We start from the raw sequence: 23,536 nt of genomic DNA, 5'->3' as shown, positions 1-23,536 counted from the left end.
TGTGTAAATAAGGGGCCAGATACCTAGCACTCCTATTAGCCAAGATTCTTTCATTTGGTATAATTAATAGTTTAGTATAATTGAGCCTTTCTTTTTTAAATACGAAGCATCGTTTTTCCTCATTGTAATTTCTATTTCAGTAAATAACCACCAGCCAGTGTCAGCTACTGATAACGGAGGGAAGATTAACTCGGAAAAGCTGCTGATACCTCTGGAGAGAAGAGATTTTCTCAAGATCTGAGAAACTTAGGTCAAAGAACTGAGCAGCCGGTTGTACCCAACAGCTACACACCCCATTCCCTGCAGACCGTATAATGATAAAGGTCTCAGAATAACGCCACGAGGCTCCCACTAGGTTTAAAATTCTGTAACTAGCACTACGGCTGACTGCACTGTCGTCTGGGTGTCGTATCTGAAGAGAGAATCAGGTACTTTAGGTATGGGTAACTTGTGATGGCCTGTTGTCCTGCCCAGGCAGGTGAACCAACGAAAGGGAAGGCGCACAGTCCCCCGCTTCAGCAAACAGCCTGCTTAAGAGCACCGACTTTCCGTGTTAAATGACACCCGCCTGCAGCAGGAGCCACGGGACGACTTGTGCTGCCAGATCTGAGTCAGAGAAACACGTTATTACAGATAGCACTAGACTGCACAAGTCACACCCAGGCAGCCCATCAAGAAAAGCGTATCAACATACAAAAAAGCTAACATATATATATATATATATATATATATACACACACACACACAGGAGCAGACATGCTGTATCAGTGGAGTCCAGTTTTCAAGGGTGATGCAGCCACACAACCACCAAAGGGTCAGGTGAAGCATCACGAATCATACCTGTAGTTCAGGGCAAGTTCAGGGAAGGAGTTTGTCTCTATTTACAACAGAGTAGCAAAGACTACAGGTTTTAAAATCCAGCTGCCTCTACTAAAGAGATGTAATAGGGAAAATTTCAACCATTTTTCCAAGTCCTTATTCCCCGGTGCTAACCAGCTACACGCAGGAATACAGTATAATTTACAATACAGAAGGGTGGAGGTATGAATATACAACGGCTCTCCGCAGCCTCATTCCTTCTAAGTCAATAATTCATTTTGCCTCGAAAGGTACTGTGTCTCGTGCCGCGTCTGCACTGTAATAGCACAGCAGCAAATATTTAAAGAAAAACATCATGATCCATATACCAAAAACATCAAAGAAAAGATTTGTTTGCAAATACGTACTTCAAGTATTTAAGTGGTCACTTCTATGCAAATCGGTCCAGCATTTCAGTTTTTCTTGGCAGCTAGGTGCTGTCCTCTCTCAGAGATTTATGCCCTCAGTTAGCAGACTGGTTTGTTACCAAGACTGACCCGCTTTCATCTGGAGAAAGACTGAAATGCTGCATTTTTTTTGCCACACTGCATTTTTTTTCTGCTTATTTCTGAACCACTGGCCGTTTCAAGTGAAATTCTTCACGAGCGATTTGTACGTGACAGGGGCTTTAACCCGTTAGGGTACAAAACTCAAAGGAAAACATTTCAACCGGTAACCACACCTCGAGCCTTTCCGCTTCTCCTGCCCACACCGTTTACCCCACGTGTCCTGCACTATTAGACCCGAAACTCCACCTTCAGTGCAACCGCCTTCAGAGCAGGTCTGGCAAAATGAGACCTGGAGGTTTTGGCTCCACGCAGTTGATCCAGAAATTTGCACAGCTTGCGTGGTACTGGTGCCCTCCATACGCCAGCTTGAAGTTATCCGTTTCCGAATTAAAGGCCTAAAATAACAAGAAGTGAAACAAGCGTGACGGTCTCATCTACTCCAGGATCTAGAGGCTGGAGTGGACATGGACACTGCACAGGTATCACCCCGGAATGGCACGGCATGGCAGGACCCTCTCGCTCCCAACAGACCACCCAATAAACAATATTTTATTGGGGTCTGCAAAGTGTCTGCAGGTGGAATAAAACTTCCCAACACACCTGGGCACACTTGTGGCTGACCTGACACCTGGCAACTAACTCACCTGGCTTCAGGCATCTTCTACCTCCGCTACCTATGGTGCAAGACAAAAGCTTGTTCTGCCAACCAGTTGATGACCACTGCATTTATTTCACTGGGGCAGATTTGGGCAGCTGCAATTCTTGATATTAGCGTAATATCAGGTTGATTTTGATCTACTTTCTCCTGTTAATTGAATCTGCTTTACAATAGGAGCTTCTGAACAGTGTGTGAAGCCATGAACGAGCTTAAAACATCTCGATGTTTGTTGCTAGGAGATATTTTCCAATGCCTCACAGCTACCTATTTGAAAAAAAAATAAATATTCTAGCCCTGCTCCCCACACCGTGGATTTCCTACAGAGATTTCTAAAAATGCCATTGCCTACTACATATAGCCAAAAGTCAATATTTGTAGCAAAACCCCCCTAGAGTTCCCCTTCTTCTGCAACAGACACACAGGCAGCTGCAAGTTCAGAAACTCACTGCGGTGAATTTTCTACCACACAACAGAAGTAGCACAAAACCAGAAAGCTGTTCACAAGATACGGGCATGCAGACAAGACAAAGGGGTGGCTCTAGAGCGTGTTAGTGGATCAGATCAAGTGTTACAGTCACAAAAAAATGACTAGAAGAAAAGGATTAATGATCGGTACAATCGAGAATGACAGCTGAAAGCCAGATGGCAGTTCAGCCTTCCACACTCAACTAAGAATGATTCTAGAAAGAGTATGTTATTTTACAGGTTCGTACTTTTCTAGGAAGCTCTTCCACAGGTTTCTCTTCTTTCTGAAATAACGTTGAAACCAAAAAGTCAGCAAAACTGCCGATATATGTCAATAGGTTGGCATCACTCTATACATATCCTGGGATTCCCTCCCAGCTCTGCTAATTGCAATCGTCCCCTCCTGGTGATCCTCAGAGATGCATTTCATAAAGAAAAGTCATTAAAAGCTTTTTATTTTTTAAAAAAACTGTACTTTTAAATTCTTAACATCCCACTTTCTTCCCCATTATGAACAATTTAACCCTTTATCCACATCTGTGTCACACCCAAAGCCCAGTGACTACAGAACACTGACTATTTGAGTCTCTCATCTGTAGGTCAGATTTTGCTTTTGCCACCTCCAGTGACAAATTATAGCCACGAAAATGTTTTAAATACACCCAAGGCTTAAAATTAAAGTCCAAACTGTACATTAAAAAAGGGTTTAACAGTAGAGGCCATTATACTTACTTTACTTCTTGAATCCACGTTTAGGAGACACACTCCACAGGCAAGATCTTGGGCGTTTTTAATCCCTGGACGCAGCATACAAGAAGAGAAATCCAGTGAGTTTTCATCTGGCTAAAGAAATGAGACAATAAAATTTAGGCCTTTTCAGTAACCGAAGGAGTTGCAGACACGATGATAAAAATTATCCATCTGGTTGCTGCCGAGAGCCGTGGTATCACACCGACAACATGGCAGGGATGACATACGACATTTTCTCATAAACTGACGTGTGATTTAATCAAAGCCATTAGTATGTATTTGCAATCCTGCTACGCAATCTCCGCCGGCATTAATTTATAACACTCAAGCTCTTGAAAAAGGGTTAGACTACAAAGGAAAGAATTCTCAAGTTCCACGTTCCCACATCAAAAGGGGAAGAAACTTCAGAGGAAAGAGCCCAGGCGGCGGCTGCTACGTTTCAACTGCGGTGTCTTAAGAACTGGACGAAGATAAACAGTGGTATGCAACAACTATTTGTGCAGCTGTGGGGAAAGGAGGCATCGGCCAGCACAGCTTCTCTAGTTTGCATTTGAAGCGGAGTCTGTATCTCTGTTTATTGTCCTGAATTCCCTATTATTGCCTGACCAAAAAAGGGCAGTTGTTATTCTTGCTGAAGGTCTTTCCGAAGGTAGAATACGGCGCAGCCGTACAAAATGGGATATTAAGGTTAACCAAGCCATATTAGAATTAAGGTCACCAGTCTCACATGAGTTCAGGTTAAAGAGAGGCAAAGGTTGGGAGAACAAGTCTGCAAATAAGTAATAAATGGATATAATCGCTTTTCCAGTACACGATCTTACATTTCAGCCAGGAGATAAATGGTAATTTAAAACTTTGCACGAGGGTGGTATAAAACAGTTGAAGATTCGCTTGAAGGTAACGGTGCAAAGAAAAAACAATCACTTGGAATGCAAGAAGCTTTAAAAAAAAAAAAAAAAAAAAAAAAAACATGCGCGCGTGTAATCCATGCTCCAGGTATGCTGATCACGCTCCCCTGGCTGAATGGCTGGAGAATAATTGGAATCCTGAAAAAAATGCCCTTTAATCTTTAAGTAGATCAATCAAATTAATAAAGGCGCTCTAATATTTGTTTACCAAATGCACGGGTGAAGCAAATGAGAAGGTCATCCTGTAATTTGCAGGGAAAAACCACAAGGCTGTGCATAAAATTACCTTGTAACGAAATCCTTTCAAAGATAAAATTAACCTTTCCAAGCACATGCCTCAGAGCTAGAATACTCCTCTCAACTGGCGCTTGGGTATCATTTGGGATCCGTGACTGCGATCCCCGGGGAAGGAGGAATGGGTTCCACACCTTCCAGGGACCCAGGTGGAGGAGAGGAACAGAAAGGGATGATTTTTGTCTCTTGGATAACTTCAGAGGGATGGTGGGTGTATGAGAACTCATTATTCGCAGCTCCTAGCGTGCTTAAAATTTATCTGGACCACTGCAGCTTGGAGAACACGTGGCCAAGCTTTGAACTTTAAGGTAATCCCTGTAATCTTCCAAGGAAAAGCACTTTAAGAACTAAATTTTAATCCACTTGCTTAAATCAGGAGAGGATCCTGATAGCTTTTTAGATTGTTACCATCAACAGTGCCAGAGTTCAAACAGATGAATCCCGGCCTATCAACTTCATCTGCCAAGCTGTAAAATATTGGAAGTATAAATTTCGTATTACGGCAGGCCTTGTGCAACACAGGACATCACCCAAAATACCTGCTTGCTCCCACTGTTTGTACTGGAGAGGTTTAAAAGGTGTAAAAGGTGTGTAAAAAGGGACTGCTCATTTATAATACCTGTTCTGCAGGGAATGAGAGCGAGCTGAAGATGGCCAGTTCAAGCAGACACCAAGTGCTCTGGGCCTTACTTATAAATGAGTGTTTACTGTGAAGCAAAGATCTTTAGTGGCCATCGTTGCATTGCAAGAAGGAAGCCACAAATTAAAATGTTCAGAGAAAACATAACCATGGTGATGATCTGCTTACTGATGCCTGATGTAACGTACTGATACTGAGTTAAAGGTTCCTTAGGCATATACTTAAAGGGATCCATTATGCAAGGCGATATCAGGCCCCCACAGATGGACGATTCCCTCAAAAGATGAGTTTTACCATGGTTAAAGAAAGGTGTTTTGCACGGTGTACTTCCTGCAACATACATACACAAAATCTGCAAGGTATTTCATGGCAAGGCGGTTTTCTTGCTTTCTGACCGTCCGTACTCTGGACCCAGCCCCAGTGTGCCCCTCTTTCCCAGTTCCTTCGCAGACCCTTCCCATGGGATGCTCCTCTTGAAGGCCACCCACAGCCCCTCCCCACCTCGCCTGGTACCACTCGCCCGCTTATGTAGAAAGCTCTCAAGCTCCTACCAGACTGTTTCAGAGCAACCGAGTTTTTTCTGGCAGTTCTATTCAGAGGAGGAAAAGCTATTTAGTCTGTAGCAGGAACCAAAACAAACTTAGGCGTTTCCAAATGCAGAGAGAGAGAGAGAGAGGAAGAGTTGAGTTATTCCTGTGTCCCTACATTGCGCGCTCTTGTATTGTGAGCAGTAAAACTAACGGCAGGGATATTCCAAAGACAAGGTATGTCCACGTTATTCTGGCTTCATAAAATGGCTTATTTAAATTTTACTAAATTTCCCGTATTGGAGAGGTCCACAGGCATGTAGGATAACATCTAAATCATTAAGACACCAAGGAAGATAACATCCCGTTTGTACATAAGCAATAGTTTTCTTACAGAGAGCTTTAAACTGGATTTCACAAATAAGTGCATTTCCATTTTGCAAGAGGAAAACACAAAGCGTAAAGTTAGGACACCCCGTGAAGTCACTTTACATATAATTATGACATTTCTTGTAGTAAAGACATAGCTTATTTTCGGTCTTACCGTTAAAGCAGCAAGTGACATGAAGCTTATTAGGTTGTTCCACACTTTATCGATATCCTTCAGCAGCTGCTGGAGTTTCTCACTACAAACAGCAGTTGCTTTGATACCGAGTTCAACTCTCTTTGTTACTCTGTAGACTTCAACAACCCCTGTTGATATAAAACACAGTGGAGGATTGCAGAGAATTCGCTGCAGGCACAAGCTTCCTGAAGCTTTCACTCAGAAACAGCACAAAATAGGCATGGCACGCAGGTGGTGGTCATGGACGGTTATTTCAAAGTAGTAGTTACATTTATTTAGCAGAAGACTTGTTCATTATTTCAGTGCAGGCAAAGATTAAGCTAAAAATAATACCAATTTGGGAAGAGTAATTATATATCACTGTTTTTCAGAGGAGAACTTTAAATACACCGAGACATGGTCAATTAGAACTTACCTAGTAAATATTCCATGCCTTGGGCAGACTGGATAACTTCAGTGCAAACGGATGAACTACTTATTCCATTTAGGGTATCATTTGCTTTCTTTATGACCTGGTGGGAATGAATTTCATAAAACAACGGTGTTATCTACCTGAAAATAATTATTACAAGCAAGATTGTCCCCAATAGAAACTGTTACATGAAAAAGGAGGCAAATTGCATTATGAAATGATTGCCGTCCTCCATCACGTTTTGATATATTTATGCTGCAACTATAAGTAAACTGGGGGAAAATATGAACATTTAAAACCTTAATGTATTCCCCCAAATATTTTTTTTTTTTAACCAAAGTAATAGTTTTAAGAGGGTGCATGCATCGCTATCTAGTTTAATAATAACATTTACAGTTTGGGCTGTCTAATACTTAAATGCAAAGAAGAAATTTTAAGGAAAACTAATCTGGCTGTGAAACCCATTACCAAAAAATGAGCGGCCCCTCTGCACAGCACATCGAACAAGCCTGTTTCCCAGGCGTTGAGGAGCCAGGTGCTGATATCAGCGCCCTGAACAACAAGCCTTACTGGGCACCCACATCACCGCAACCCCATGTTAACTAGTTCACTTGAAAATTTAGGCAAAAGCCAGACTAATGACAAATGACAGGGAGATTAGTACAGGATCTTTCACCGAGGAGGTAATGCTTCTGCTGTGTGACAGCTTTTGATTTAAAAACTGTAATCCCCTTGGGCTGATTCACACCCTTACTATGCCTCTGTGGTATTAAACACTGAGTGAGGTGGCACCTCAGGGAGGAGGAAGAGGTTTCGAGCAGGATATACACTTACTTGCAGGGCACTCTCCAAGCATCTCTGCCATTCGTACGCATACCTTTCACTTTCCTGTTTGAAAGAAAAGGACAGTCTGAACCTTGTTCCTACACACATTTCCCTTTCTCCTTCAGACATACAGCAGATGGGTATTCTAAGTGACTATTTGCAGATTAGCCATGTAAACTTTTAACATAACTATTCCTAATTTCCCCCCCATTCTTTAAATATTCTCTTTGCACCTGAACTCTAAAATTTGATTTCTGGGAGTTAGAACTAGTTTCAAAAGGAAGAACATATAAAACCAGGTGAAAGTTTGCATTATACAGACCTACTCCCGACACGTTTATTACAAGTCTGCTGTTCTAGAAATGGGGATTAGCTGAATTTAATCTGAGACCTTTCACCGTCTATTCTCAAGATGAGCAAGAGAAATAAATATCACAGAGCCAAAAAAGTTAAGCCATTTCCCAAAGCCAATGGTCTTGGTGCCAAAGCTGGGATTAGATTTAAGTTGTAACTAATTTCCAGTTACAAATTTAGAGTGCAAGGTCAAGTGATTCTGACTGGCTTTCAGACGACAGCATTTTTTTTCCCCACTTCACAAGACTTTAAAGACAGGAGAGAGGAAACCTCCTTTATGAGCAGTTTCTGACTGTAACGTTTAACCTCACCCAGATGCCATCTTAGAATCATACTCTAAATTCAAATAGCTAAAGTCCCAAAGAGCTGGGATACAGAACACCCTTGATAGCACACTGATGAAAGCCGTTGCCAGTTTACTTGTATTCCAGATAATTCCTTACCTCAACTTCCCCAGTCAAGTCTTTGTATTTGTCTCTGATGACAGGCAAAGCAAGCTTCTCACTTAAGGTATTTGAACGATCTCTAAATGGCTGTTCCAAAACTGGTAAAGGTGAAGAGCGACTTATTTCTCGGTCACCTAGGCTTAAGCTCCTCTTATGAGACCCTAAAAAGTTAGGATATAAACAAGTTAGCCTTCTACTTACAAAGGCACAGACAATTTAAAATTAATAAAACAGTAGCAAGGGATGCACTACTACTCCAGGAGAACAAAGCCCCCTATTTACTCAATGACTGGTGCAAATTTCCCTGGTTCCTCAATTCTTACCATTTTTGGCACAAAAATCTTTTTCATTTAGAAAAAAACCTGCTCCAAACGCAACAGAACCCAATGAGAAGATTCAGCTTCCTTCTGGTAGCCTTTGAAACAATCCCCACTGGCTAATTTATAATCTGATTAGAAAAATTAGCCTCTGATAAGCACGTGCATGATGGTCTTCCTCCACCCTGAGCGGGCTTACCTTGAACAGACAGGTCAAAGGTAGCCAGTTCACTCTTGATCATTTCTTCACTAGATTTCACCTTGCCTTGGGAAGTTGCCACCAAGAAGTCAAACTTGCTGATTTTTGGCTTTTCGCTTTGAAATTCTCCAAAGTCATCCGTGGGCTCTCTTCGCAGTTCAGAAGAGATACCACTAGCAAGGAAGTCTGCCTCTTGATTCGTGTCAGCTGCCGCCGCATCCTGGGCTTCTGATGAAGGTCTTGCAAAATCACCAAAGTCTCCAATGTCATCATCACTTGGACCGCTGGATATTGGTCCAGAGTCTTTAAAGTTTGCAAAGGCTGCAAAGGAAACATCCTGCAAAGCATCTTCACTAGAAAAGGTTGTCACTTTGGAAACTGTTGTCATGGTAATGTTTTCTGAACTGCCGAACAAGGTCTCCTTCTTCTGAAGAACAGAAGTAGCCGCGGAGGATCCACTTCCTGAAGACTGGACAAAGGAGGAGAGCTTCTTCCCCTGATGAATGTCTTCTTTGTCGGACCAGTCATAGCTCGCCAGGCTGCTGACTGCAGACCCACTGTTATAGCTTCCAAATGGGGCACATTTTAAGTCATCTATATCTGAGAAAAACAAACCCCTACAATTAGAAGCTGAAGTTCAAACATTAATCTCTCTACAGCGTATAAAAACAATAGCAACTGACTAAGAGCCTTAAAGAACTGCAAGAACAAACACAGTGAATTTTTGTCTCAGTGAGGCTTAGACTACAGTTTGCACAAAAATAATCTGAAAAATACCTAAGCATTTAATACCAAAATTTCTCCATTTAATAAATGTAAGCCTTGACCTTTGAATACTGTCTTGTATTTTAAGCTGCAAGTCACCATCCCACTGTGGGTAGCGAAAAAACTTTAAAAAAAAAAATTAGATGTTTCTAGACAGTACAGACTGCACAGATCACCAGTTCAGTTTTCTGATGCTGGCTGCAGAATCTGCAATCAAAATGTAAACATTAGCAACTCAAACATTTTATCGCATTACTTCATCTTATCAAAACCAACCACACAGAAGACTGGGCTAACTTTTCCATTCCCTCTGATAAAAAGTATTAATATATTTTAACTTTATATTCACGCTTTGATACAAATAACGTATAAAAATGTGCTGCAAGAATTTAAAAAAAAAAAAAGAAATCCTGTTTAAGCTTATCACAGTTACTGCAGTGCCGCACAGCCGACTCTTCAAACTTACAGGTTCCAGGAATGACGTGAAAATGGCGAAGATCTGGTTTTTGGCTTTAACAAACTATTCATTCAGTTACGTACAGAGAAAACCCAATTATTCTGCAGAAAGCTCCAAAGGTTTATACTCACCCGGCAATTATACGGGCCAAAAGGTTCTTCTGACTGCCATGAGCAGGTATGAGATACAGCCTGGCTGCTTACAGCCAGCAAAGGAGCCAGCACAGCGAGCAGGCTCTGCTGGGCTTTGCCCGCTACTCGTTCAACTGATCTTTCACGTTTAGGCTGAGATTGATCCATAGTGAAGGCACAGAGAGCCAGGGGCTGGGTAGTTTTCATTAAAGCGTTAAAAAAAAAAAAAGCGCCCTGCTATACTACATTCGGCATTTGTTTTCCAGCATTAACAATTGTCAGGTTGGATTAAGACACTCAGCCGCTGCTCAGTGCCTAGGGTCAAACGGGCTGGAGGTAAAGCAAACCCAAACCAGAAAATATATTCTCTCAGCATCGTTTCAGCTGAGACTCTTCTGATAAACATTATGGTCTTGACTGGCTGGCAGGCGGTAGCAGCAACTTGGGTTTCAGACAGCCAAGGATGGAAACAAGCTGACTTTCCAGCTGCCCTCTTTATTCAATCTGGCCACACCAGCCCGAGGATTAAGGCATTTAAACAAAACATTTCTGCCTTCACTTATTCATTTTACCAGAACGGGAGAGCACACTACACTTTAGGCTGTTTTCCAGGCATGACCCACATACATGACTAATTAAAAAGTCCAACAAATATACAGTGTAATGATAGTTTAATGGCTACTCCAGTAAAAGGCCCTTTGCAACGGGACAGGGAGGCACGGTGTGTCATCTATCAGATTTTCCTAAGGGACAGTCTTCCTGCAGCTGCTGCATTTGCACATGACAGCATCTCAATAACAAACGTGAGCACCTTGCATACATACAGCAAGATTTCAAAGAGCCATTCGAATATTAAATTTGTAAAGCAAGCAGTTTACAGAAGGGTAAACAGGCGAGAGATGAAATCACCTGCTTATGGCACAACCGAACAGAAAGAAGGCTCCAAGGTAAAAAGAAGCTGACTTGCAAGGGATCAGTAATTTATCACAAGAAACCACACCTTGTGCTCTCAAACATACGGTTTTGTTTAAAGAAGTTAAATGAAAGCTTCACTGGCATTAAAGAAAGTGCCAGAATAACCTACAAAATGTTAGCCAACTGTAATTAATCCTGGGATCTTGGAAATACCACTGTGTGCTCTTTTTTTTTTTTTTTTTTCAATTTGTGTTGACTCCAATACCCAGCGAAGATTTAAGCACTGCTATTGTTTCGGTGCTCACCAGGACATGCAAAGAGTGATGATCCTACTGTGAAGATCTGCACAATCTATTGTGAAAGACTTCTTTGATAACTGGTAAGAGTTTGAGCTGAAAACACATCCTAAAGGACCAGGTCAGCGTACTCCTCCTGATGCGATCCCGGCTCAGAGGCACAGGCAGAATCAGCACCAGGCTGCGGTGGCAATCCTGAACTCCCCCTGCAATCAGTAGGTCACGGCAGGGAAGGCAGAACGATATTTTAATTATTCACAAACTAAGATTCAGGATTCTCTATGTGAGTTCACATGAAACCCATCTGCATAGGTGCAAGAGGCAATGTGAAATGTAAGAGTTCAATTCTGTACACTCTTATTTATGTGGACAGTTACAAAAGGATTATCCTGGTGAATAAACTTTCCTAAGATTATTATAGTACAGGAAAAATACTGTGTTCTGAGACAAAGTGCTTACAGCTAAAACAATTCATTGAGAAATAAGAATGTATGTGTATAACTGTCTGTAATCCAAGGTAGACTAACTTTTATAAGAATTCTCATTCTACTGCAAAAAAACCCAACGTTTTGCTGTGCCATGAACTTCACTTCATCGAACCATTTGCCACAGGTTAGATGTTTTTGAGTAGAGGAAGTAAAATCATAACCTTTGCCATAGCTACAGCAAAACTAAAGGCTGCTCTGAGCATATTTGCTGCATAATGAAGAGAGGAGCTTCTCCCCCCCACAGGTAGAGGAGCAACTTGCCACCAGACTAATAAGCGAAGAAGCAGTTTACATGTGAAAAGCACTCCTTGGCTGACCCTAGAGAACTCTTCACGATGTGAGTATCTTTATTATCAGCAAAAAGATTGTTTTATTAAGCAGTGTTAAAAACTGCTCCTCCAACAGCCTTTTTCTTAAAGACCACAGACGTGTGTGATGAATAAAAAAGCTCCAGGTACAATGCTGCAGTTCTAGACTCTGGTGTAATAAAAGCTTCATTTTGCCAGTTTGGCAATTCCAAATTTAAAAAGATGCATGTGTATTAGTAATATTTTTTTCAAAGCAAGAGATGATTAAGTGGAAAAAAAAAAATTAATTCCTTCTAACTAAGCATCGCACTTAGCGAAGACGGATGCTACGGAGCTACGGCCATTTCCTCCTGGAGGACACTTTTAGTAAGAACAGGATCTGAACTGAGGAGAATCATCATATAACAAAAATGAGCAAAGACTAAATCCATTCAAAATTCTACGACAATGTTTTGGGGAGCATACAGCAAGTTCACTGTCGAAGCAGGGCAGATCTCGTACTGATCACGCGTTAGGAATCCTGTAATCCTACCACAAGAGACACAGCAATAGGTTTCAGTGAAACGTATCATCATTAAGCAGTATTCCTTTAGTCGTCTCAGTAGCAACTCTGTGATGTCTTTCAGAAATGACACGAGAGATTTGAGTTTAGTTTTGTTATAAAAATCCAAGAGCTCACACTCCCAGTGGAGTTAAAGCCCCACGTCATCATCGGGCTCAGCTTTGCGCTGGTGAGACCACAAAGCACACCCCAGATTAAATACACTCGATAGCAATTCTCAAATCGCTTAGAGATGGGGGCAGGGTGGGACGAGTTGCACGTGTGTCTGTAAAAATCAAAGGCAGATCCATCTGAATAACATGAAACCACACTGTTTTTCCTTAAAAATATTTTCTAGCAGACCAAGGATGGAGAAAATGATCTTCACAGCGTCATGCTGGAGCGCAGGAAGTTTCCAAAAGCTTTCAAAACCAAACCCAATTTGTATTTTTTTCCAAAGCAAAAGGTTTGAAATATTTACCATTTAGTTTCTATTCATTTTGAACTAGCAAAACCACGGCCCAACCTGCCTGATCATCGCCTGGGGACAGCTACAAGCTATACAAGCCAGCCACGCCGCTGCTGGAGAGAGGCAAAGCAACAGCTGCCAAGGAAGGTGCAGGAGAACACTGACAGAGGATGAAAAACAGTTAAAACACTGTTTCCCGGTGTTATCTCATCTACAGAAAGACTTGACATCCTTCATTTGAGCCAACTATAACAATTTATTTCAACGACCAAGGATTAAGTTATGGCTGGAGGCAACTTACAAGCTGGAGCCTTCAACAGTTTTAATCATTTAAGGAAAACCCTTAACAGTGTTAGTGATATTCTAAAGGAAACTGAAAGAGACAATTCAGAAGGTTGGAATATATTTTGTGATTTTATCTAACATAGGAGAGCTTCCTGTTTTTATACTTCAGTTTATATTCTGGTGGATAAATATAACTCTTGTGCCATTTTTTGGTTGTTAGGGTGATGCAGGTGGTAGCGAGTCCTGTTCCCAGCAGAACAGCATCCACACTCCAACCACACACACCCTGTTACACTGGGAATGTCTCCATCCAGAGACTGGACAGGGACAGGCATCCCCTCCTTACAGCTTCCAGTGAGGCTTCACCTGATAAAGGGGGAGATGAAAATGGAAGAAAACCGAGGCTCGGACGTACCGCTGTGATCTGTGCCGTGCCTATCAGCAATCAGAAAAAAAATCAAAGCCCATTTCTCAGCTGGGGAAGAGCGTTAATGACAAGGGAGTGACTCCAATTTACTTTCGCTCAGGAATGGCAGTACCCAGCACTGCTAAGGTGGAAACTGTCAACAATGCTGACTCTAAGATAAATTAAAATGAAGAAAAAAAGGAGAGAAAAGCCTTCCAACCTTGTGGAATTAAATTATTTGCTAATTATTTTTTTAAGTTATCATCATAAACAACATTTCACAGCAGAATAAAGACCCCGAGCTCGCGTGGGAAGCGGAGAGCAGGCTGAGCTCAGCCCTGCAGGAGCCCTTCGGCTCAGCTTGGAGGGTGTTCAGAGAGCCCGGACGCACCCTCCGCCGTCAGAGCCCTCCACAGGATACACAAGTGTTGTTAAGCAATTCTATTTGCAGAATTATACTAAATGAGAGCAAGTGAGTGAATCTGACTGTCAAGTCTGGACAAAAATGTAATAAAGAGTCATGAGCATTACTCCCCCTCCTCCAGGTATGATGAGCTGAACAAATACTAACAGCACAAGCCCTGCAGAACTGAGCGTCTCACGTTTATGTTCAAGCCTCCAGTTTAAAAAGCTTTAGGGCTGGGCATAACCTACTGGCTCTCCAAAATGAAACTGGGGTGGTGTTTTCTTTTTCTTTTTTTCTTTTAAAGTCTCCCAAGATTGGTGTAAAGAATTAAAAACATGTGCTGGTTTCTGCTTTTGTGGCAAGGAACTACAAAAACCCAATTTGCGCTGGTGTAACTTTTTAACTTTATTCCACATCTCAATTATTTTTAGCTTTTTTGCCTAGTCTGCTGATGTTAATCCCAAACCGTTAGTGGCCCAGGATTTGGAGGAATTCAAAGTGACATAATTACGTGACACAAATGTGCAGCTGTCACTCATGTTTGAAAGCTTCAATGTTTAGAAAGGCAGGAGTTCCCAAACAGAAAAAGGAAGCAGGGCCCTTTACTTTGGGGCACTGATTCACTCGCTCTAGATTAACTAAATAAATATCAGAATATCGTTTAATGGGCTCCTATTATCATATATATTATCCATATATCATAAAGGCCTCGATAGCGACACATTTTCCAGTTGGTCCCTTTCACAGAGGCGTATCATAACCTTGGCTGGCAGCAGGGAAAGCCAGAGGAGGAGACAACAGGACAGAGAAAACATTTCTGTCTTCAGTCTGAACTACCACCTCAAAAACCAACAGAAACAACCCTGCCATCCACACATTTGCTCTCTTCAACCCCTTCCGAAAGCTGCGCTTTGGAAAAAATAATATTCAGTCTGATATGTGAGGTTTCAGAAGTGCACAGCGAGGTCAAAGCGTTGGAAGAGGAGAAAGCAGCTCATCCACCCGCTGCTCTGCGAGAGAAAGGCACCCGCCAGCTTAAGGGGATACTATAACTTTAAACTTTGGATTTTTCAGGAAAAAGAGATACATTGCTGGTTTGCAACAAATCACACACATCCCCACATTTTCAAAATATGCCAAGATAATATTTATTAACACAGCAGGACTTACAGATCACAAAAGATAGTGATACATAGGAGCTCGTAAGGGCGTTATCAGAATAAAGCATGCAGGTCAATACTTGCAGAAGAGAGATATCAAAGCAGATCTGAGAAGGCACATTCACACAGGAAATGTTTAGTTGAAATTAGACATTAGAAAAGCAGCAAAAAACCTGAAGTTGATTAAAATATACAGAGATCTCCAATAATGCCAAAGGAAAAGGTACTTTACAGATTTGTAAGTGCAGCAAATGGATAACCCTTTGAGAATACCCGGGCGAGGGTACGCTCTCGCTGCAACGTTTGGCAGGACACAGAAGGAATTAAGTCCATGTAACATAAACAGGTGATAATTTAAATGCTTTTGTCTTGGAGTGAAACGTATATTTGGTTTAAAAGAAGCAGCCTGGTTGAAACTAAGAGCATGCAGCCAGTGCTCAAAGGGTTATACGAAGTAAATGCAAGAGAAATCAGGCAACATTAGTATAATCTACCTTCCACACAAAGAATTATAGCAAAGTTTAAAGAGACAGTATCCCCTTTGGAGAGAGCAAAACTGAAAACCTTGCTTCCCTCAGAGACCAAAGTCCATTGTATGGCCAGCAACTCAACAATTTCTTTCCAATTCCCAGCATAAGCAACCTACCTGCCCGTACCTGGAAGCTAAGCAACGTGAAGTCTCAATAGCCAAAGGATAAAAGACCTCTGTATCAGTATGTCAGAAAAGTCAAATCGTTTATCAGCACCTCTGTCCCGCTGCTGTTTCACCGGAGATGTTACACGGTGCTTGCAAACATACAGTTCCCAATGACTAGTCTCCCGTTTCTCAGCAGTGAGGGTGACAAAGGGATACTGTCCCTTTTTGACATTAAATTTACAGATCGAAGGAAATGAAGAGGAAAAAAAAATTAAAAAAAAATCTGCTTTTTAACTTTATGTAAACTGAAAAAAAAAAAAAAAGAGACTTGAACATCAGCAGTTCGTAGCTTGAAATGCATCAAACACACATAAAGGAGCACGTGAGCACAGAAATATTCGTAACAGATCGTCCAGGGCACGCTCTGCTACGAAATCCAAACAGAGTTAAATGGAGTAAAACTCTCCCTGTTGAAAAACATCTAGCTTGGCACCATAGGAGAATACAGACTTGTTTAAGTTTAATAAAAATAGCTTCTAATTAATACTTCAGAGTTCAAAAGTTTAGCAACAAGCACATGATCAGCTAACCCCTTTAAACAAACCAAAAAAGTCTTTCCTGCCACTAAACGGCAATTATTAATCACTGATTTCTGTGGCAAAAGCTCACATCCTGTAGAAGATCCACGTAAGTCAAACTACCACCAAAAGAGGCTAGAAAAATACTAGGAAAAAGTGCTTTCAAAACCAAAGTAAACATTCAAGAATACACTGTAGGTGCTACGTTTTTGACAGCTCACTCAACTTGGAATTTTACCAAGCAGTAATACGAAAATTAAATGTCTTTGCTAATAAATTATTCCTGATATTTTGTACCCTGTTATAGAGCATCTTCCATGTCAAAGTCGCCAACTTAATTCTCTCCCCTACTTAAAAATATCATATAATGCAAAATTACAGTACTGTGTATTTTCTCTACCCATATCTGCAAAAACGGAGGAAATATTTCATATGGAAATAACCAATTCTTGCAGTAACAGCTGTTACAGTTTGTATGTTCCCCCCTGTTCAGAAAAGCCTTAGACTGCATAATACTTGTCGCTAGGACACAGTAATGGTTCCCGTGTTATTGAAGGCCACAGAACATTTAACTACATCTTATCTTCCTATGTACATACGGAAAGAAAAAGCAGGACACTTGGGAAATTTGTTTTATGATATGTGATCAGATCGGCGGTGGTCAATTCACTCTCTCAGGAGCACTTTCATACAGGGAAATTAAAGAAGGAGAAAACCTGATGAGGATAAAGTAAAAGTCCCATGGTTTTAAATTTAGGTCCAAGAGCTACCAATCATGAGACTAGCATTTACAGGCCCTTTGCACAATTATTCCAATGAGGGTTTTAACTCTAAAAAGTATATGCAATGCTTCTACTTGCAGTCCTGCAAAATACTGGCTACGCAGATTAAGCCCCCCCCCCGTAACGGGAATATACTAGTGGTGTTGATTAGACAGCTTTTCATTAACAGCACAAATTAGTGTTCTGCCTACCCTTTTAGAAGCGCAGAGTGGGTTAAGTCCCCAAGCCAAATGCTTTGTTGAAACCAAGAGATTAAAGTGAGACTCTCTGCCATTCATCTTGCTAATACAAATGGAATGACATTGTTTGCATTAGAAAATTTTCCACTTGAATCCCTTAAGTGACAAGAGCTAACAGGTACCAGTATTTGATGTTGTCAAATCTCAAAAATAAACTGGCATGGAGTTCAAACTGTTCAATCTATTTATAGTCTTCTAAGACAAAAAATAAACGCTGCCCTGCTAAGGGGCCGTTGGCTAGCGGGTGCACAGATTTAGAAGCCTTTCACTGCTGAAAGACGAGTGCATAATACTGTAATTTAGCACACAGAAGAACACCCAAATCTCCATCACCTACGTTACCAGAGCAATCTAACCAGTTCCTCACCTGCTGCTGGTGGATGCTGGCCACTAACTGTTGGCAGATCCAAAGAGCTATCAGACATGACATGCTTAAGATCTCCTCCCACATCAGCCAGTTTCATGTCAAACTGAACAGACAACGCATCTTCAGAATCCTCCTTGCCGACACTGCTGCCACCAATAGAAGGGAGATCCAGAGACTTCACCGAAGCAGAGTCTTCTTTGGCCTGCTTGAAAGCCGCGACTTTGTCCACCAAGGACTTATCTGCATTGTTGTACATGGAAGAAAACTTGTTAGAGTGGAAGTCGGCAAAATCATCATCGCTCTTCACTGAAGAAAGCGTGTTGTCCTTCGCCTCCTCAAAGCCAGCTCCAGAGCCTTCCAGAGAAAGCTGTTTGAAGATGTCGTATTTGGTGGGCGTAGCAGCGGTGGCAGAACTCTGCCCACTCTTTGTCGTGCTGACCGATGAGCCAGGCTGAGGAACAGGACCAGCCTCTAGCTTAAGTCCATTGTATTTGTCATCTGGTTTCTGTTCGGAAAATCCACTGCTGTTGTTGAAAGCCATAAAATCTGCAAAGTCATCTTGTCCGCTGGCTGATGCGCAATTAGAAAATTCCCCAAAAAGGTTGAATTCTCCAAAGTCATCAGCTAAGCTGGAACTTTTGCTGGGTGCGGGTTGGGCAGTGGTAGATGGAAGGGGTGGTGGAGGAAAGGAGCCCGGTTTTGACGTACTAAATGCAGGTGGAAAGGATGGCTGCTTGTTTTCTCCAGTAGAGGAAAAGAGATCCAAGTCTGCTAGATTCAAAGAGGTCTTTGCTTGTGTTTGCTGCTTTGACTGAACGGGCAGAGAAGGGAAGGATGTGGGGAAGGTTTTGTCTTTTGTAGGTGGCTCTAGTGGTGAGATACTGTCAGCGGTTTTAAAATCTGTGAAACCATCATCGGTTCCTGCAGGCTTGAATTCTGCAAGGTTATCTCCTAAGAATAAGAACAACGAAAAAACAAACATAAAACACTGCAGTGACAACAAATACATCATACTCACACCATGCAAGCAAGCAAATTATTTCATGCAATGTCAGAAGTTTTTATGCAAACTATTTCAATTAAGACCTCAGGATGCACATAGAACTGCAAACTCAACTTCTATGAACCACACAAGTTTCAAGGTCAGCGATTCTAATATTCATTCCAGCAAACACTTAAGTCTTTCAAATGGCCTCAAAGTCATGTTAAATTCCCTTTACACTGAGTTAATATCAAGACACCATGACCAACAGATTCAAAAGGTGATCGGTTCTGTCTCATTCAGCTTCCATGTAAGCTCTGCTTCCCACCTCATCCTTCTCATATTTGCCAAGCAATGAATGTAAGCTCGAATTTCACTTATACCAATACAATATTTCCTTCTTACAACTCTCCCCCCGCCGTCCTTCGAAATATTGCCCAAATGCAGTTGCCTCATGGGGTGTCAGCAGAGAGTTGAGACAAAAGCAACCCTGCTGATAAGCTGAAAGGGGAACAGAGGAGAGATCAACCAAACCAGACTTGCCTGGTGGCTGAAGGTACTTCTGAAAAAGGCTAGCTTAACAGGAGGCACACAGCCAACGAGCCTGCCCACCCGGGCACAGCGGGGAACCAACAGGCCGAAGAGACACAGGCCCAATCAGGAAATAACACGAACGTGTTGCTTTAGAACATTTTTAAGCTCTCGTTTTAACCCATCACGTCTTCCTTCTGCCAGATTCACCTACACATACCGTAGCGTTAAGTGACCAGAACTTCAGTAAATGCACTATAGCCCAGGCGTCTTCTGGCTTCTGCTGAGACTGATTCCCGTTTTACTGAGAAGCTTGGGTCACGTGCAAGTGAGCATGATTAATCATGAGATGTGGAGATCTCTAGTTCACCTGCCTACTGAACGTAAGATCGTGCTATGTAAGGATTGTAATTTAAACCTGATTAAACATTAGGTAACAATGTTTTCACTGAATTTACATTAAATATTTTGGAGTACTAATTTTCTAAGTTTCTTCCTGTTCATATGCAATTATTTTTTTACAAAGCAATTTCTTTTGAACGTGAAAATATGTTGAGTTGTTTAACCCATTCACCAGCATGTCCATACTTAGACTACTTGTAATTTTAAAGTATTGATGTATACTTTAAGACAAGTGTCCAATAAACAGCTTTTGTTCTATTTTAGAAGCACACCATTAACATTTAATTCTTAGCTACCACACAGTGTTATACTTTAAATCAGTTTAACTAAGACTTAAAATACTACTCTTTATAATGGTAAAAAAGGACCACGGCTCTACCTGACACATTCTTCCATTCTCCCTCCCCTCCAAATCAACTCACTTGGCCCAGCAACAAGACAAATATTCATGAAATTGCTATTCATTGATCAAAACTAAAACATCACAGCAAACTAAACTTACTGATGAATTGCAAACTTTTCCATTAGAAATGTAAGCTGGTGAAAGGGTTAAGAGTGGTCAGACCCGGGTAGCTGGCAAATATAGTAATTTTCTCTATTTTAGAACATGTACATCAAGAGATAAAATATTATTTCATTTCATTGCATGCATTTAATCCTGAAAAGGTATTGAGCGTGAGAATCTCACAAAACATTACAGGAGTTTCAGGAACTCAGTGTCTGAAAAAAAGAATTCCATCTTTGAGAAATAAGGAGGAGGAGGAGTGAACTAAGGTAAGCAGTTGTACCCTAGAATCTAAAGTTGTTCTCTAGTAATCAAACAAAATGCTGGCTATAACATAACTCCGTGGAAGGCAGGTTAAGTTAGCAACACATTTATCTTCTGATCTGTCCACCGATAATGTATGAAAGTCAGTAGGAGTTTGAGATTTTTCACCCCCCCTTTGATTAAAAAGATGAGATAACCACTTACATTGCATAAGTGGGTTTGACATAGAGGGTTCTGCAAAAGGCTGAGGGAGACTCTGCTTTTGTAATTACACAGACGTTATACTTCAGATGCCAACTAGGTTTTACTTTTCCCAATCAAAAACAGTTAAACACAAGTTTCAAAATAAGTGATCAGATCTATTCTTAGAGCACCAGAGACATGAAAAGTTTAAATTCTGCCCTAACGATAGAAAAAAGTTGCAATTTTGTCCAGAAGCATCTTACTCTATCTTCTAAGAATATGTGATTCCTTCCTTAAAATGAACAAATTCCAACCACATCATTTTAAAATAAAGCTCAGAAGCACCCAGAAGAGATGCCAATCTTCTAGAAATACAAGATTTGTAGATTGTTCCAATAATATATTGCATCTTTTTTTTTCAGGATACTTCCTGCTAAGTCGTTCAGAGAAGCAGAAGCACCATTATTCTACAATTCTAGCAATGAAAATTCTGCAGCTCATAGAGAACTACTAAAAAACCACCAAGAAAATATGTTAAAACAGCTCCAAAAAACATACTGCTTACCTAAGTATTTGCTCTCTGCCGGCTGTTCTAACTCACGGAAAGCACTATACTTGTCTCCACCATCTAGTGAATATGAGAAAAGAAATACATTTACATAAAGATATTATGAATTCATATAGTAAATTTTATAGTGGCATAATTGCTCTGATTGTTAAATATTAATATCTTATCAGTGCCAAAACCAAGATATATGAAATATTACAATAAATTGTTCATAGTGGTTGTATATTTTTCCTTTTACCTCCAAAAGTAGCTGTACTTTCAGAAGGCTTCTCGGCTGTAATTCCTTTAAACACAGCATACTTATCAGTTGAGGAGAGTGTCTTATTACCTGGGAGTGGCATTAGTAAAGAAGGAACACTAAAAACAAAAGAGATAAAGGCAAAGTTCCTTAATTTATCCAGAAGAAATCTACATTTCCAGGTTTTACTTAAAGGAGCCTCTTACTACGACTGCACAGTTCCAATCACTAAACCTAAGCTTGTACCCTAGAGTGCTTAATCAAGAACCTGATGTAAACTACCTCAATGCCTACTAAGAGTAAGAGCATGGAAACAGGCAGCTGCCTAACTGATGGGTGAATTCGCACTTTATCTCACCTAATCGTATTTCTTTAGGCTCCAAGTCGATTTTCAACCTTCTCGATTTTAATTTGTACCAGAACATGAACAAAACGCTCCAGAACTTTACACCACAGGAATTCCTGGCCCAAGAGACAACAGGCACACTGACACAGACCTGAAATCACCGCACTTTAATCTCTCGCTTTGCCCAGGGCAGCGTAAGGATGATTCTCCCTGATAGAACTACATACGGTAAAGAGTTAAAACTGCAGGAGATATCGTCAGCTCCATACTTTCAGCTTAACTACTTTTAATTATATTTCATTACATATTGAAAAATTAAGAGAATAAAGTGACACCGCTGTCCAAAAGGATAATTTTGAATTTCTGTCAGTGCAAACCAGCGAGTTCAGGTAGCTATCTAATTAGCAAAATAAGGATTAGCCCACTGTCACACAAGCAAATCTTTTTGCACATAAACACGCTCTATATGGTAAAACTGCCATAATAACCTAACACCATGTTAGCAACTGCTGTATAATTTAGCAGACGTTCTGCGAGAGCTCTGCTCGCCCTCCACACAAGCCCCCTTATCAGACCTTGGCAGCTCTACAGAACAACATCCTTTACATATGAATGATGCGTTTTACCTCTCGTTTATGTCATTCAATACTATGCACATTGAAAAAGTGAATGAATTTCTATGGCATTCCTTGGCCTGAAGGAAGAATCTTTCCAGAGCCATTTAAATCTCCTTATCAGCAGCCTACAAGCAACATACAAACCCAAGCACTTGCACACACGTGCTAATGATGGTCTGTGATGCTTGCAGACAGACAGTGCAATGTCAAAAAAATATAGCTTAGGGTAATATAATTAAATTTCACATCACTGCAAACCAGGCTATTAGATATGCAATCTTGGCAAATGTAATGGTTAATCATCTGTACTCTACAGATGGCTTTTTTTTTAAATAAAGCTCCATAAGCAATTAGATTATAGCTCATTGATAACGTTCTGTTCAAAACTGAATGCTTTTACAGCTGAATAAAGAGAACTGCTGCAGTGAAAAAGAAACACCATTTTTTAAAAAATATATATATTTTTTTTTTTAAATGATCCCCTGCTTCCCCCTGTGGAATTTACAAACAATATTTCTGTTAAAACTTTCAGCAGCAGAACAGCTTTTAATTGCAGAACTGTGTCTACCACAAATGAAGATATACTTAAAACAGAGCATCTTCAGAGGCATGTGGCATTGATTTACATCAGCAAAATTTAATTTCTCCATGCAATGCCGTTAGGCACGGTGTAACAGAACAATTTGGTTTAGTATTCCCATTTGACGTCACTGTTGAGGGAGAGACTGGTAAATGCTGCTCACCTGGAAAGCACCAGTTCTATTTGCAGCTGAGAACAGTCACTTTGATACACAGAAAATCTGTACGTCTACAATTAGACACCTGGGAGGTACATAAAAGTTTGCCATGTGCAGCAAAAGGAAACAACACTGAAATTTTGTAATCACAGGACTTTGAGAGATCAATTGTCAACTCTGAAAGGGAGTAAACATGCTTACTTATT

At 40.9% G+C, this 23,536-nt stretch overlaps 1 protein-coding gene across 7 annotated transcripts in view; it reads right to left on the bottom strand.

Moving 5' to 3' along the window:
* Window positions 1–746: 746 nt before the first annotated feature.
* SYNRG (synergin gamma) overlaps window positions 747–23,536 on the bottom strand; it is a 36,263-nt gene continuing 13,473 nt past the window's right edge. For 5 of the 7 annotated variants that reach the window (XM_026861479.1, XM_026861481.1, XM_026861482.1 and 2 more), the window contains 11 exons: window positions 21,631–21,749; window positions 21,390–21,452; window positions 17,958–18,908; window positions 8,728–9,327; window positions 8,209–8,372; window positions 7,421–7,474; window positions 6,590–6,686; window positions 6,154–6,302; window positions 3,223–3,333; window positions 2,739–2,774; window positions 747–1,762 (listed from right to left, as the gene is read on the bottom strand). In XM_026861479.1, coding sequence (XP_026717280.1) covers window positions 1,631–1,762; window positions 2,739–2,774; window positions 3,223–3,333; window positions 6,154–6,302; window positions 6,590–6,686; window positions 7,421–7,474; window positions 8,209–8,372; window positions 8,728–9,327; window positions 17,958–18,908; window positions 21,390–21,452; window positions 21,631–21,749 — 2,476 coding nt within the window. In that variant the 3' untranslated portion in view covers window positions 747–1,630. The remainder of the gene's footprint in view (window positions 1,763–2,738; window positions 2,775–3,222; window positions 3,334–6,153; window positions 6,303–6,589; window positions 6,687–7,420; window positions 7,475–8,208; window positions 8,373–8,727; window positions 9,328–17,957; window positions 18,909–21,389; window positions 21,453–21,630; window positions 21,750–23,536) is intronic. The other 2 variants (XM_026861480.1, XM_026861484.1) reach the window with 1 other exon arrangement.

Source organism: Athene cunicularia (genome assembly GCF_003259725.1).
Source record: "Athene cunicularia isolate RWA chromosome 19 unlocalized genomic scaffold, athCun1 chr19_part1, whole genome shotgun sequence".
Lineage (NCBI taxonomy): Eukaryota > Metazoa > Chordata > Aves > Strigiformes > Strigidae > Athene > Athene cunicularia.
This window is presented reverse-complemented; position numbering and strand designations above follow the sequence as displayed.